This window comes from Condylura cristata, unplaced genomic scaffold (assembly GCF_000260355.1).
Source record: "Condylura cristata isolate star-nosed mole 26May11 unplaced genomic scaffold, ConCri1.0 scaffold00030, whole genome shotgun sequence".
NCBI classification, from domain to species: Eukaryota; Metazoa; Chordata; class Mammalia; order Eulipotyphla; family Talpidae; genus Condylura; species Condylura cristata.
Genome location: NW_004567131.1, coordinates 678,091 through 694,986, shown reverse-complemented (window position 1 = coordinate 694,986; position 16,896 = coordinate 678,091). Strand labels below are relative to the sequence as shown.

General features: G+C 36.2%; 1 protein-coding gene across 1 annotated transcript in view; it reads right to left on the bottom strand.

Annotated features, from left to right (window-relative positions):
- Positions 1–16,896, bottom strand: part of TARBP1 (TAR (HIV-1) RNA binding protein 1) — a 63,104-nt gene that overhangs the window by 19,050 nt on the left and 27,158 nt on the right. Inside the window, exons 14-23 of the mRNA XM_012731253.1 lie at positions 14,088–14,185; positions 10,639–10,800; positions 8,198–8,382; positions 7,508–7,769; positions 7,214–7,402; positions 6,765–6,955; positions 6,514–6,585; positions 5,121–5,241; positions 2,524–2,634; positions 1,728–1,877 (exon numbers count right to left, since the gene is read on the bottom strand). Of these exons, the coding sequence (XP_012586707.1) occupies positions 1,728–1,877; positions 2,524–2,634; positions 5,121–5,241; positions 6,514–6,585; positions 6,765–6,955; positions 7,214–7,402; positions 7,508–7,769; positions 8,198–8,382; positions 10,639–10,800; positions 14,088–14,185 (1,541 nt within the window). The remainder of the gene's footprint in view (positions 1–1,727; positions 1,878–2,523; positions 2,635–5,120; positions 5,242–6,513; positions 6,586–6,764; positions 6,956–7,213; positions 7,403–7,507; positions 7,770–8,197; positions 8,383–10,638; positions 10,801–14,087; positions 14,186–16,896) is intronic.

Genomic DNA, 16,896 nt, shown 5'->3' with positions numbered 1-16,896 from the left:
GACAAATTAGCTTGACTGGTCTGAGCTCCATTTTTCATTAAGTAAAATGTAAAAACTCCAACCAATCTTGTAGGATTACAGTGAAGTGTTACTACTGCTGATTGTGACACCAGGGTTCAATCTAGGAATGGAAGAAGGAGAGATGGCAGAAAAAGGAGCCAGTTTTAGAAGAGAAAGCTATCAGTCTGATTGGTGAAGTCTGAAGAAATAATGTACAATGTGAAGCATGTGGCTGAAGATGCAGTGAACCAGCAGACACCAGAGCTTACAAAGAAAAGGAGTACAGAGAAAGAAGCAAAGTGACTAAAGAATGATTCTTAAGATAAAAATCAAGAGTAAGGGTTGGGAGAAAGAAAAGAAGCATAGAAGTGACCAGAAGAACAGCAGGGGAACTATGGAGTCCACACAGCACTCAGTTGTAGATAAAGCAGCTGCTGATGTGAAAGGCCGCCCTGATGGAAAGCAAAAGAAAGAGGAAAAGAAAAAAAAGCTGCATATAAAGTCCTTGATCTCCGATTTCCAAAAATGCTATGAACCACAGATGTTTAAGTGGTACAAGAGAGAGAGGTAAAAAACCATTCATTCTGGAAGTTTAATCACGGGAAAAGAGGATACTAACATGATGGGGTCAGAAAGAGACAAATGAACATGTTAAGGATGAAGAATTCAAAGTTCCAAAAGTGATCAGAAATAGGGCACAAGGATAGATGTGAGAAAAGTGAACAATTTCTCCCCCAAAATAAAAAGAAGAAACACAACAATAGTTACTTTTAGGAAGCCATTTCCACAAGAAGTAAAAGGCAAATCACTAATAAAGAAAAGGAAGAATGAATTTAGAAACCGACAGAAAAACATTCCAGGCAAGTATTTTGGGTCAAGGTGTAGAATTTGTTATATGCCCAGAAATCTCCTGCATTTGTAACTCTATCATTAATCTTAGAATAAATTCCTTTAAAATGACTATCAAGGGCTCTTCCTGGTGGCGCAGCAGGTTAAAGCACAGCACTGAGAAGCTAAAGCCACTTCAGCATGAGTTCGATCCCCGCCCCAAAGGTGATCCACATGCCGCAGCAGACCTCTCCTGACCTGCCTGCTGCTCCCCTCAGCAGTATACTTAAGTCAGTCAGCCTGCTCTGCTCCCCACTCTGTCTCTGGTGAATCTGTAACCGCCCCTCCACCTCTGGCCTGTACCCCAGTTCTGTATGCATAAATAAATAAATCTTTAAAAAAATGACTATTAAGATTTAAGAAATGTTGGTGATGGGGAGTTAAGGGGTGTGAAGGGGGCTACAGATGAAATAAGAATGAAAATAAATTGATATTTGGTTTTAGTTAACTGATAGTCTTTTTACTTTGGTTGATTTGAAATTTCCATACTTAAAAGGTAAGGTATACAATTTAATTCCTCATCATTCCTGTTTCTAAGATCAAATAAAGACAACACTTAGTGAATAAGAACATAGAAGGCACTTGTTTCCCTTCTTAATAACAAAAGCCTTTTTCACCTTCATTTTGTTAGAACTGAATAGCTCTCAATAAAAACTATGATTTACTCAAGATAAATAGCAGAGGATTTTGTCTCCTAAAATTAAAACCTAGCAAAACTTAATGTCAATATATTAGGGATAGGCAATTGAAAGTTAAAACATCTATCAAAGTGAAATAAATCTCCCAGCATATCTCAAATTTTATAATTAAAAAAAATAGGAAAAATATCCTTTACTTACATATGAAAAGCAATCCCAGAACTTTGGAAGAAATTGAGGGAATTTGTGAAGAATCAATATGATAATCCATTCTATAAAATATTTTATGGATGCTTGATTATTAATGAAACCAGCCTGGAAAATCTTGTCAATAATTCTATTCAAGAAATTCTGAGAAAGTAAAGTTCACAAATTAAGCTGCTATGTTATGGCTATTAAAAAAATTACTTTTGTTGAGATATAACTGATATGTAATATTTATAAATTTAAGGTATACAATATTCTGATTTGATACATTTAAATTTGCAATATGATTATCACCATAGCTAACATTTCCAATATATCTCATAATTATAATCATATAATTATCTGTTCCTTGCCTTCTCAGGAAAGAAAAAGGGTAAACTTTGGGTAGAAACTCTAATGTTAGTTGATTTAAATGGCCTTATTATACTTTAAACTAAGAACAGGAGAACTAACCATGAGAAATGACAACCTCCTCCTTAATAATGCTATTTCCCTGGTTTTTCCAGTACATAGATAATCCAAAACAGTAGCATTCCAAATTAACTTAGGAGTGGAAAATCAGGAGTTCACAGATTTATATTTTCTAATCAAATAGCATTTTAAACAGTTAAAATCTTAAATGGGGCCATATAAAACAGTTTCCACCTTATTTCAACAATACCTACATGCCTCACCAGGCTTCCTAACTTTAACTTTAAGAACTCTGTAAAGTTCTTAACATAGAACATGAAAGTTTCTACCAAATGTTCATATGAAAATATTATGCTTAAGGTATAAATATAATAAATACCTGATCAAATCTGGGGAAAAGTACAAGCAGAGTTTGCCATATTCTGTTTTTCACTCTGTGTTGTTGAGAATTCACATAGTATCGAGTCCTAGACTTGGACACCAATTCATCCTGGGGGCCAGGGAGAGAATCAACATTAAATTAGCTACTGAATTTGTAATTAATGAAAATAGCATTGACAACTTCAAATTTAAAAAGTGTTAATTGGTCACAGAAATCAATTATTCTCCAAAAGGCAGAAAGGAGGATAAATTAAAAAACACTTTCTAATGACATTTTTTTTTATTTCCTTTGGAAAGCTCAGTTTTATTTGTTTAACTTACTTGTTTTTAAATTAGAAAAAGAACTGTAAAACTGCATTCAATACCAAAAGTATTTGGCACTATACTGCTACTTCTTTGTGGTCACACAAAGTCACATGGGAGTGGGAAAAGACAGAGATAGTTGACATTTACTACAATGCACGATAAAGTACTTCTCATTTAAGCCCCCTTCATCTGCATAGTTTAGAATATAGTACCTACAATTTGATATACACCACTGAGACAGGAACGCCACAGAGATGGGTCCAGCAACGGCATCACCAGAACCAGGACAACAGCAGCATAGAGCCTTTCTCCATCAGCAGAGCGCCCCCTGGCTGTGAGGTGTGTGTGTGGTCCAAACGTCAACTGCCAGGTGTACATTTGTATCTGCTGGTCCTCCTAAAACTCTCACTCTGGGCATCCTTGTATGGTTTGGTGAATATTTATGATTTCAACCATCCCTGGTAAGATGGAGTCTATTTCTTTATAAACATCATATGCCCAGTTGCCTATTATTAGGTGATTTCATGTGAATATCCCAATTTAATACATCTACAGCTAAATTAAGTTCTCAAATTTTCCCTTGTACCTGGGTTGAAATTGGGGTAATTTAAAAGTTGAGCTGAGGGCTCTCCCTGGTGGCACAATGGGTTAAAGCACCGCATTATGAAGCTTTCCGAAGCCACTGCAGCTCGAGTTCCATCCCCAGCCACGGAGCTGAGCCACATGGCGTGGCTGACTTCTCCTGACCCGTCTGCTGCCCCCCTCAGCAGTGTACTTTGTCAATCTGTCTGTTCTGCTCCCCACTCTATCTCTGGTGAATCCTCTCACCCACCACACCTCTGGCCTGTACTCCAGTTCTATAAACATAAATAAATAAATCTTTTTAAAAAAATGTTGAGTTGAACTATCCCTAGTAGATGCTTCTCAGAACCACTATCAACACCAAGACCCCTCCTCCTGATTCTGATTTTTCTCAAAACAATGTTCTAGTTTATATTACACTCTAATATACATCACAAAAATGTACTGCATTGTATCTGGTAGAGTATCCTGCCTTCAAGAAACCAATAAAACATTATTTCCTCTTAAACATCACTTCTGAATCCAAGAGCGCAAAAGAGGGAATTTCTGCACCAACATATTTTCTAGGTTTCATATAATAAAGCTGATGTGTTACCCTCAGAAAACAAATGCATGATGAACATTGCTATTTCTGCACAAGAGACAAGGGGGTCCAATGATCACTGGTTATAGTACAGTGTCCAAGCTAGCATGTCAAGCACTCTGTCTATTGCAGCTTCAAATGCAGAAATAAGCAATATACTTTATCCCCTTCTATCTTTTTTTTTTAAAGATTTATTTATTTGTGCATACAGAACTAGGGTACAGGCCAGAGACTCAGGGGTGGCAAAAGACTTTACCAGAGACAGAGTGGGCGACAGATCAGGCAGATCGACGAAGTACACTGCTGAGGGAGCAGTGGGCGGGCCAGGAGAGGTCTGCCACACCATGTGGTCACTTCCGCGCAGGCGGGAATCGAACTCATGTGGAAGTGGTTTCAGCTTCTTAGTGCAGTCCTTTAACCCGCTGCGCCACCAGGGAGGGCCTATCCCCTTCTATCTTAATCCCAGACTTACCAAACCCATTCTTCAAATAATCACTTACAAATAATTCTGCAGACTCAAAAAAAAAAAAAAAATCAATTTCTTTGCATATGCCACTCTAAACTTTTACCTATTTTTCCATTTCTTACATAAAGCAATATATTGATACTGGTTTTGAGTAGGACTGGAAAAATAGAGTGAAGTTTAGATAGCATAGGGAAGCCTCATTGTTCTCTAAACCAAAGTTGAATGGAATGACTCCTAGTCAAGATTTAACTCAAAATATGAAACATAAGCTGGCTTTCCCTGGTGGCATAATGGGTAAAGCATTGTGAAGCTGTCCACAGCCACTGCAGCAAGAGTTGGATCCCCAGCCCCGGAGGTGACCCACATGGCACAGTAGACCTCTCCTGTCTTGCCCACTGCTCCCCTCAGCAGTATATTTCAGTCAAGCTGCCTGTTCTGCTCCCCACTCTGTCTCGTGTGAATCCTTTCACCCCCACACCTCTGGCCTACACCCTAGTTCTTATACACATAAATAAATAAATCTTTCAAAAAATATATGGAACATAAGCTTCATGTATTTTCTTGCTACTCTGACATACACTAAAGAGCAAGTGTTGCATTCTGATTTATTAACTACATAAAAACAAAACTCTCTTAAAGTAAAATAAAGCACATTTACTTTATCTAGTAGCTTGATTGCAAGATCTTCCATAAACAACTTATGAGACATATTTGAGCCATCTAATAAACATAGGAACTTCACAGCACAAATTCTCACATAATGGTCCTCTCTTTTAGTACTAAAAAATAAAATAAAATAAAATGAAACTGTATAACATTTTACATTTACATAACAAAAATAAATTGTGTTAATTTCAAAATATAACAAATAACAAAACCTTCCAACTTAAAGTCAATGTTTTAATTCTGTAAACAGGAGAAGATAACAAATGCACATGGCAGAAGGAGAGTCTATACAGAAAGCCAGAAAAAGCACAATTTTACCCAGTCTTCTAGAAAAACAATTCACACTACTGATCCTGGTTAGTAATATCTATGGACAAATAGATCATTTCTCATGAACCTATTCCTAAAAGAGGATCAAGATACATCTGTTCATCTGGGGAAAGAATATGCATAAAAAAATCTCAATGGTATTTCTTACTGACACTTAAATTCAATTAAGTGAAATTGAAATTATTAAGTATTTCTGAAGTTTATTTTACATACTATGGTATGAATGTCATTTTAACAGCAAAACATTTGTCTCGAACAAATCAAATAACTACAGAACTGTTCAAATTTGGAAATTTCACTTTTAATGCTACACTAAACCAGCCAACAAAACAAAACAAAGATCAGTTGACATAATTAAAAGTAAAAATGTAAATAAAAATATATATTTAATGAAGAGTATTAAATGATTTAAAATACAACTATGACTCTCAGAACAGACCTTTTGTGGTAACTATAATTGATTATCATTTGCTATCCTAAACTCTAAAATCAAAACAAATATATCATTTATCTCATCCATTTATGATCTTCTCTAGAAACACCTACACACAATTTTTTCTTAATTTGTGAAATATTTATGTAAAAATGAAAAGTTTTCTACAAGGTTGACAAGCTCCAAACAAACTAGAGATTAGAGATAAGGATATTCTTATCCCTCAAATCAAAACTTTATAGTGCCTGGGCCAAGAGTAATTTTTTGTACCTAGCATACTGACACTAAATAAATGGTAAATTTTAGTCAAAATTTGAATATATGTGGCTGATAATAACTCCTCCACCCCAAAACAGATAGGGGTTTTATATTCCTTATAGTCATTTCCTCATTTCTTACAGACTTACTTATCCCATCTTAGTAAATTATAAGAGATCTAAAGAAAGTATACTAGCAAGAGACTATAATTTCTAACGTACTTTTGAAGACTCATTTACTATGTTGAAATACATTATCACTAGTAAACATTTATTAAATTTAACAAATACACAATTTCTCTCACGTGATGTTAAATTCTAAGTATTTCACTTATATCAAGACATGGGAAATCTACTATACTTACTTTTCAACAACAACATTTGCTGCACAATCATGTCCTAGATTTTCTACGAAGGTCTGAATATCCTGAATAAGTCTTTCCATAAAAACATCAGACAAAAATAAAAAAATAAGTTTCATAAAGGAAGTAAAACAAAAGCCCCAAATTAAAAGCTAATGCTTTGTGTTTTTCTAATTCAAAGTCCCAAGACATAATTCTACTAAAGCAGGTATTTAACATAAGTTATGGCAGGCAGAAATAATGACATCTTTTACCTTTGATCACGCCTAAAAACAGTTCCAAATATACAAGCCTCAAGGACAAGTTCACTATAATTTTTAGCACTTGATAATGATACTTGGGACACATTTGAAGCAGAAACTATCCAAGATTGGCAGCAATAATTTATCAGGGTATTGAAGACTCCAGTTTTTATAGCAGACATTTCAATTATCTTGAACATAATCTAGAACGAAATACAATAGTCATTTATCTTTGACCAATTTAGCTTCCCCCTCCCCAAATTTAGTATTGCTAACAGCTATTATTTAAGTGAAATTAAATAAAGGGGCTGCTTAATGTGTACAAAGTTGTCATTCTCCAAGACAAGAAAGTACATTTTACAACAATGTAAAATACTTACACATTGCTGGATGGTACACTTGAAAATGGTTAAGATGGTTCATTTCATATTATGTGTTTTATACATCAATTTTAAAGTTACCTCTTTTATTTTGAAATATGCCTGCCCCTGGATTTTTGCAGCAATGGTAAGAACCTTGATGTCAAAAACAAACTGAACAAATGCTTTTAAATTAGACCAGAATATTAACTGAGTGTTGCTTAAAGAAGATATAATTTTCCAAGCCATGTCAAAAGATTCTATGCAGAGTGACTCAGAGGTGGTCAGAAGCTGGTAGGAAAGAAAAAGAGAGAGAGAATTACCACTTAAGTTCAAAAACTGATTTCTGTTCCTATAGATTTTCTTCAAAAAACTTCATGTCTCACTATAGCTTACCTTGGGAACCAAAATTTTCATACAATGGAACACAGGTAAAACTTGATCAGAAGGAAGAATTGTGAGAGCTTCTAGTGCAAATTGTAGGGTCCTTATGGGCCTTTGAACAGCAGGTAAAACAGGCTCCACAATTTTACTCTCTAATGTTGGTATAAGGGTGTGATATTTTTTCAATAGGAAAGAAAGGCAGACCCACTGATCATGAATATATTGTGCAACTATTTTCCCCCATCCTTGGGAAGATGATGATTCTTCAAAAAACCTGAAAAACAAACAAGAAATCAAACAACTGAGATAAAAAACTAAAGTCACAACCGTACTTCCTGAAGTTTGTCTCAATTCCTTTTGCATATAGTACACTTTCCTTACAAGCGGAGAGATTAAAGTCATAGTAAATATTCTATCAAAAAACACAAAAAATCCACATACACCTCAATTCTTTAACTACCCAAAAGTCTCTATTTCACTCACTTTAAATGATGCCCTGAAAACTACATGCAGAAGAAGAGTTAATGGGTTCCCAGCAAAAGAAATACTGTGAGAATATCATCATGAATACAACTTTATCTACAAATTTCCTAAGTAATATTTGATGACCACCATATGACTGACTGAAAAGAAAACAGGATTTTTAAACATTAGCAATAAAAATGCATTCACAAACATGCTAGATTCAGACAGTGAACAGACCTGCTTTGCTCCGTGTGGGGCTTCTGCAGTGTTTGATTGAGCTGAAGAGAGGAGAGGAACCTTTCTGTAGGTCCAGCATCCAGTGAATCCAGCTGTAGTTCTGACTTCTGATCAATGGCCTCACACACCATGGCTAGGGAGGCCATACTAACAACCCTCTGAATCTGTCTACCAAGTGTTGGCTCCTGAGGAGGAGAAAGATAGTCTTTCATTTAATAGAAGCATGTCAGACATTAAGGAAGTGAGCTGCCATTCTAAGGAAATCCCATGATCCCTTCTTCCTCTTCCTGCCCGATACTGAACATAAAAGGAAACTACTACATGCTATCAAGCTTAGCTACTTTCCTAAAGACTGATGGCAAATTTAAGTAGCAATAAAACTTCAAACAGTTCAGACTAAAAGGACAAATTTGATATCTTCATTTGCCTGATGTGTTCCTAGCAGTAGCATATGGTAGAATTGCTACACACAAAACACAAACTACATGAATCAGAACTTCTGAAGCTTTTCCTACTTGTGAACACATTCAGAGGGGCATACCCTGGTGGCGCATGGGGTTAAAGACAGCACTATCAAGCTATGTATTTCAGTTGATCTGGCTGTTCTGCTCCCCACTTTGGTGAATTCTCTCACCCCCTACAGAAGTGCAGGCACTTCTGGCCTATACCCCAGTTCTTGTCTGTATAAATAAATAAATCTTAAAACACACTCAAAGATAATATTTCTCTGAGTCTAGTTTTAACTGTAGTAAGGAGAAAGAGAGTTAGTGAGGAAAGGAGGGGAAAGAAAGACAGCAGCTTTGTGCTGTTTTTGAAGAACTAATATAGCACAGCAGCTAACAGTTGGACTCATAAGTCACATGGTCCAGGAGTATATCCTGGCTCTGTACTTACTACCTGTTCACCTGTGGGCATACTGTGCCTTAGCTTTCTAATGTGTAAAATGGGAACATTAATAGAATCTACTTCATAGGATTACTGAGAAGACCAAAAGGGTGATTCATGTAAAGTACCCAGAAATCTACATGCAGGAGCATGAAGGAAGGAAACCAAGACAGCCTAGCTTCATACTTAGAGAAAAATCAACCATCTCTGATTAAGAAGCCAGGAATTACACTAAGAGACCAGAACAATTCACTCAAATATTGCCAACCAAAAACATATTCACCATAAAGGAACTTTGCTCCATTTGTTTATACCTTGCCCTTGTCCTCCCAAAACAAATCAAGTATTTCTACATGTAAATTTTACATAGCATCACTGCTAACTATAAAACAGTGTTACTTTTGAGTCAATGTGGTGAGCCAATTATGGTCAACCTTAATGTAATTCAGTGTGTTACTTAAGAAACCAAGTCAATCTTTAACAATCACTATGGTATGGTTCATGATTTTGGTCTCCATTCAAAACCAGTGTTCTTTCAGGTAGTATATTCATACATACTAAATAGGATGCTGAAATATAAATCAATTTTCCTTATTACTTTGTTTTAAGTCAGTTCTTGAAAACTACTTTAAAAATTAACTATTAAAGCCACCAGGTAGCCTCTTTGTTTTAATGAACAGCGTAGACTCTGCTTACCATGTGTCAAGTAGAAGCAGATAACATTAAAAACTTTCTTTGTATAAGGCACTGTTCTAAAGTTTTAACATATATAAGTTTACTTTCACTCCCACATCAACCTTTTAACCCTCATTTTGGAGGTGTAGAAATTTATCCAACGTCATATTGCTAGTAAAGATAAAACCAGAATTTACAAACAGGAAGTCTACCTCCAAAGCCTCTGTTCTTAATCACTATGTTCTACTCTTTCATGTATAAAAAATACCTTTAAGTGCTAAAATCTGGTGGAGAAGACATAAATTACTCCAAAACCAAGATGGATACACACACTATAATGGAGACATAAAGAGCAACAGGAAATAAAAGAATGGTATGCTAAACAAAGGTCTCTAAGAGAAAATGTGATTTGAATTGAGCCCCACAGAACAAATCAAACACTGACACATATGTATTAGAAGGGAGGGCATTTTCAGAGGGAAGACTAATCTCCATAGAGGCCTTGAGTAACTATGACATAAAGGACAGTGTAAGAAGAGGAAAGGTAGTAGATGACTAAGCAAAAAAATAAATTTGAAAGCCAGGTATGGAGGACTCTGGATGCCAGGCTGATGAATTTGAATACAAGGGCAAATATCAGTGCAAATCCACTCTCTGCATCTAAGTGATTTTAAGATTGAAGTCACCACATCTTTATTATATACCTCATATTACAATAGGAGTTTCACTCTTCATCAAATATTGTGAACACAGGATATTATTTTAGAAATTAAATTTCAGCAGACACTTTTTATGATATCTAAGTGGAATACAATAATCAAATATGTATTCCATGTATGTCTTTTTTAACTAACTACAAGACTTGAATCAAAAAGGATTACCTGTCCATTGTCCATCTCCTGAAGATGCTGAATAGATGCATTTTTCAAAGGAGAAATAACTCTCCAAATGGGGTTACCTCTTTTCCATCCAACCTTCAAGTGGAGATTTATAAGCTCAGTTAAAACCATAAGGTACAAATGGCAACGATCCAGATCTGAAACCTAAGACAAATAATACGACATTTAACCATGAGCTATGATTTTCACAAGAGATTTTAGATAGTAAGTAACATAGTTTATTTAAGAGCACTAAAACATGGCATTAATGAGGGGAAAAAGTCATTTTCTTCAGGAAGTCTCCCATAGATAATCTCCCTAGGCAAAGCTAAAGATGTCCTTCTCTAGCAAGGATCACAATTGACTCATCTGGCCCCACCTTGATTATGAGACACTGGAAGGCAGAAACTACATTCTTCCAATTAATGAATTCCAGGGTCAGCACATCATTAACAGTAACAACCATAGAAGTTACCTTTGTGTCATACAGACAATACGTTTTCCTAAGATGGCTAAGTTTCAAAAAGGATGAACAACTTACCCAGTTTCTCAGAGCAAGTAAATGAGAAGGACAGAATTAACGCAGGTCTTTCGGAACCCAGACTTAGGTGGAACTGGTTTCGGTTCACTTCTAATACAGCTTTGTGAACTACAGTAATTACCTAACTTCTTTAGGGTTCAGATGGCTTACCCACAAAACAGGCTAATAACTATCCATCATAGGTTTTTGAAAGAATTGAGAGAAAAGTATACTACTAGATGAACTAGCACTGGATAATGATTTAATTATTATTACTATACCAGTGAGTATAACTTTGAGGCCTTCTCTGGCACACAAACATACCATTCATTTATCAGATTTTAATGAGCAACTTTGCCAAGTGCTACAATATAGTGCAAATAGCGGTACCTAAACTTGTGGATTGTGAAATGTGTGGGATGGTAGGATGTCTATTGAGAAGATACTCTAGCAGGGAGCTAGCAATGTGAAGGCAGTCAGTTCTGAATAGTGTCAAGTGTCAAAAAGAGATTAGCTAATGGGTGTTAAGTGCAGAAGAATGGTCTGAGGTGGAAACAGAGATGCTAGGGTCCCTGGCATGCCTGAAGTTGGGAAAGCAGATTAGATAAGAGATATCAAAGAAAATAAGAAAAAAATGCCAAGCTTAAGTGTCTTTTAAAAAAAAATTCCATTTAGTAGAAAACAGACATTCAAAAAGTAAAGTAGGAAACAATGACCAGAGAGGTGAGAAGAAAGCCAGGAGAGGACAATACCACAGGAAGCAGGCAGGGCTAGGGCCTCCAGTCAACAGGGTCCATAGGCTTGAGCAATAAAGAAAACAAGCCTGAAATTATCCATTGGGTTAGTGACAAAGGGGTGATCAGCAACCTTAGAGAGAGCTATACTGTGTCATGACAGAAGCAGAAACCTTAGAGAATGGAGGTGAGGCATCTGTTTATACATTAGTTTACAAAGTAAAAGAAATACCTCCATTGAAAGAGGGTCCTTAAGGTGGGGACTCAACGTTGATTCAATGTTCATAAAAAGAACCCAAAAGAAAAGGAGAGGTTGAAAATATGAGAAGATAATCAATAGTATACAGTTTTTGAGAAAATGGATGAGGCTGAGTCCAGACTGCCTCACTCTACACTAACAGAAAAAACAGGGAGGTTAGTCAGGTGCAGATAAGCACACAGATGTCTAACAGTTGGAAACTAAAATGAGTCTGATGGTTACTAGCTACTCCGTCAGGTAAAGATACGGCAGCAGAGTGCTGGAAACAGCCTGAACAGCAAAAAGTACAGTTTATCTCTCTGATCAGTGGCTTCATGCTGGCAAGTTGAAATCAGGGAGGGAAACTGATGAAGTCAGGACTGCACTCAAGCCCAGGGCCTGCTGTTAAACATTATCACACCACTGAGGGGAGGAGAAATGTGGAAAGTTATTTTTATTAAACTTTAAGCTATTAAAGATATGTACCTAGGGCCCTCCCTGGTGGTGCAGCGGGTTAAAGCACAGCACTGAGAATCTAAAGCCGCTTCGGCATGAGTTCGATTCCTGCCTGCCCCGGAGGTGACCACATGGCGAGGCAGACCTCTCCTGACCCACCCGCTGCTCCCCTCAGCTGTGTACTTTGTCTATCTGATCTGCCTGTTCTGTTCCCCGCTCTGTCTCTGGTGAAGCCTCTCACTGCCCCTGAGCCTCTGGCCTGTACCCCAATTCTCTATGCACAAATAAATAAATCTTTAAAAAAAAAAAAAAAGATATGTACCTAACTGGGTATTCCAAGGTGCAAATATTTAAAGAGTGAATTTTTCAAAATAATTTTAAACTACATATGTTAAATTTACTCTTTAAAATCCTTGCATCTAAAAGGTAAAAATCACATTACACTTTCTCTTTCTTAAGGTATTTTAGCTTCTGATTCCAAACAAACAAGAACATTCCTGTTATTTAATGGTCACACAGAGGTTCATTATAGTTTTGTGTACTTCTGAAAATTTCCATGTTTAAAAAATAAAAATAATAATGATAATCCTGGAGCAAAATAAACCATAAAAGTTTCCTAGAAGTTTCTTTAAATACCTTCTTGGGAATTCAGGTGTTTCCAGACTGCTGTTAATAGCTGCTTAATAAGAAGAAAGATAAGCACTCCCTAGTCCATAGGGTTCTTAACTTTCTATCATATCATCGCGAGTGTTTCAGTATAAAACTAGTCTTGTTATATCTTAATATCTACTTACCAGCTAGCAAACAAATGTACTTCTTCTCGCATTCTAATAATAGTTAAAATAAGTGTATTTTCTCACTTTATCAATGATCTATTGACTCTAATTGCTTCAATTATATCCCTAAAGAGTTCAACTAAAAAAAAAATTAAAATAGGCATTCTGTAAGAATTGGTATTTTTGAAATATTCTTAAAGAGGGAAATTTTTATTATTTTTTCCAGTTATCTTAGAAAGAATAAATTATTTAAAAAATAAAAAAAGAGAATATAGCTACATTCACAAAGCATCCTCTCTGTCTCAGTCTACTGTTTCCAACTCTAACAGTTTTTTGCAACCACTCATGGAGCTTTGTATAAAACTCCATAAAGTACATATATAAAAATATACATATGCAGATACTACCCCAAATCTTCTAAGTCAGAATCTGGGAACAAATAAGTTAAGTATTTCAAATATGATATATTCTTTGAAACTCTCTGGATACTGGGAAGTAGGTACATTATCTCAATTTACAGATGAGAAAACTGAGATTTATAAAAGCTACATAACTTTCCCAAGGTTGCTGTTATAACAGACAGGTACTAAGATAATTTTTAGTTTTTTTTTTCTCTTCCCTAAGACCAAACATTAAGAAACTATCACATTAACGTATTTTTCTTTACAATTTAACAATGTCTACCGTCACTGAAATACTGATGAAATGTCACTCAAAAGTATACTTACGCTGTTTAGTTCATTCATAGTAAGTCTCCTGAGAATAAATTCAGAAATGCTCTCTGTGGTAGACATGGCAAAGTTCTGAATAAGTATAAATACCTCATCTGTATGGAGAAAGAAGGATGCATCTGAAATTTTAGAACTAGATTATTTGGTGCAAAATAAACAAATTTCAAGAAAACATAACAACTGTTATACATGGTAAATCACTTATGAGCAACAGATTCTAATAAGGAAGGTAATTAACAGTCAGTATCATTGGGGAATCTGTAATTAATCTGAAAATTCATTTAGGAATCCTAATGTTGGATAAAATGGAGCAAATACACACTCTCTTTTACTGAATGCAGCTATGAAACTGGGACAGAATATTTGATACAGCTATTTGGAGACTTTAAAAACTAAAAGATAGTAGACAGCTTTAGAAAAGTGGTATAATGAGTTTACGCTGGTCCTCCTGCAGCCTGGAATCAGATCAATAGTCAAGAAAGCCGGCAGCAGAATGGACCCTATTTTCTGATCACAGAATGAAAAGTAAGAATCCCAGGGTAGAGGACAGTAAATATTTTGGAGATTCCAGGGAGTGAAGAGTTCAGAAAAAAATCTCCTGAGCTCATCCCTTAGCTCAGTACTTGGTACAGCCAGCTTGTTTTTGAGCTTATGCAATGGACCTGTTGTCAATTAGCATATCAAGGACTTTGAGAACTGAACTAACAGTGACAACTGCCTTGGACCCAGACTGGTCAGCAGATGGGATCCATGTGCCATAGAGAAAATATTTGAAAACAATCCCGATAGTGGAACCAATATCCACAAAAAGCAATAGACTTGCCATCTAGTCTTATGGCTTTAAATATAGCCTATAAGTGAACGATTTTTCAAAGCTCTATTTCTAAGTTATATTTACCTTGAACTCCAGATTCATGAAGTCTAATGCTAACTTAATAACTCCATTAGGTCAGCTAAAAGGTGTCTCACACTTAAAGTATCCAAAACAAACTTCTCATCTTCACTCCAAAATCTTCTCTAATTCCAGTCTTTCTAATCCCAGTTAAAATCATCTCCAATCTATACAAAATTCCAAACTAAATAACCTTTGAGATCCCTCTTTTTCTCACCGTCAACATGCAGCCCGCCAGCAAATCCTGTTTGCTGAACCATCAAGAGACATCTGAAATCTTACAATTAACTTCACTCATGGCTTGTACCTGATACAGCCAGCTTGTCTTCTGGCCTTGCCCTTCCCTCTCTAGTAGATTTCTTTCAATACTACAGCCACCCTGCCTGGTGGCGCAGCAGGTTGGGACACAGCACTGCAAGCTGGCCACAGCTGCTTCCATGCAGGTTCAATCCCCAGCTCAATACTGCAGCCACAGTGAGCTTTTAAAAACTTAAGTAAGATCTTACTACTCTCAATTCAAAATCTTCTAATAAAAAACAAACAAAAAAAGCCTTAAAATGACCCACCAAGTTCTATACAATAGTTGCCTTTTCCCTCACCCCTTTTTCTTAAGATTCATCTTTATTGCTTTCTACTTCATTCTGTCTTCAAACAGATACACTCACTCTGTGGCCTTTCCCACAAGTCATTCCCTCTTCCTAGAAGACCTCCCCTATGTATGTACCCTGCTCCCTGTCCCAGGTCTTTAGTCTTTGTTTAAATGTTGACTGGGGTCCCTCCCTGGTGGTGCAGCAGGCTAGAGCACAGCATTAAGAAGCTAAAGCCACTTCAGCATGGGTTCGAATCCTGCCCGCCCCGGAGGTGACCCACATGGCACGGCAGACCTCTCCTGACGTGCTAGTATACTTCGTCAATCTGCCTGTTCTGCTCCCCACAGTGCCTCTGGTGAATCCTCTCACTGCCCCCTGTACTTCTGGCCTATTCCCCAGTTCTGTATGCACAAATAAATAAATCTTAAAATAAATAAATAAATAAATAAATGTTGGTTGGGGGTAAGGCCACCCCCAACCCACCTAACTAAATCAATGACACTCAACCCCTACCCACCAGCATCTTGTCTTAATTTCTCCATAGCATGTGACAAAATCACCTATCATATTGGTTGCTTATTATATCTCTTCCCCACCCCCACTCTTTGTCTCCTGTTTTATGGCTACATCCTCATGCTTAGAACAATGCTTGGCATATAGCAGATAGTCAATACAATTTGGATGAATGAATGAATGTTCTAATGGCAGATCAAAAGGTCTTCTATAATCTCCCTGCATAAGACTTAAATTTCAAGACTCAAGTATCAGCTTAGTAACTATTACAGGTTAATGGAAGAGGATGAAGGAAGCATCTAACTACATGCTTTCCACACCCATTTTTGTAACCTCATTCCTTTTCTCTCCATGTTTCCTCCCAAGCTTTAACAGTTTCTCTATTAAAAAAAAAAAAAGGAAAAAGGTAGAAAAGAGGGAAAACACAATAGTTTGTATTCTCTCAAAAAGACACAAGAATTACAGAAAGTTGAACTGATTAATACATGGAGACTTACCATAGATTATTTTTTGTATATTTAAAGCTCTCCCTAATAAAATGCTAGAAATTAAATTTAAAAAAATTTCTAACATTATTAAGTGTTAAGTTGCCCAAAGCAACAGCATACTACTAGACCACAATCTCACTCAGATATTTGTGATGTTATCATTATTTGTTCATTGATCCTACCATCAGCAATTAGTCCCCAAATATAGTCATTCACTTATAGAATGGAAATGACAATTTTCCTCTTCCCTCGTCAAATAAATTCTTTCAGGATTAAGATCTATTTAAAGTTAATTAAACCTGATATGGTTTACCAGTTACATG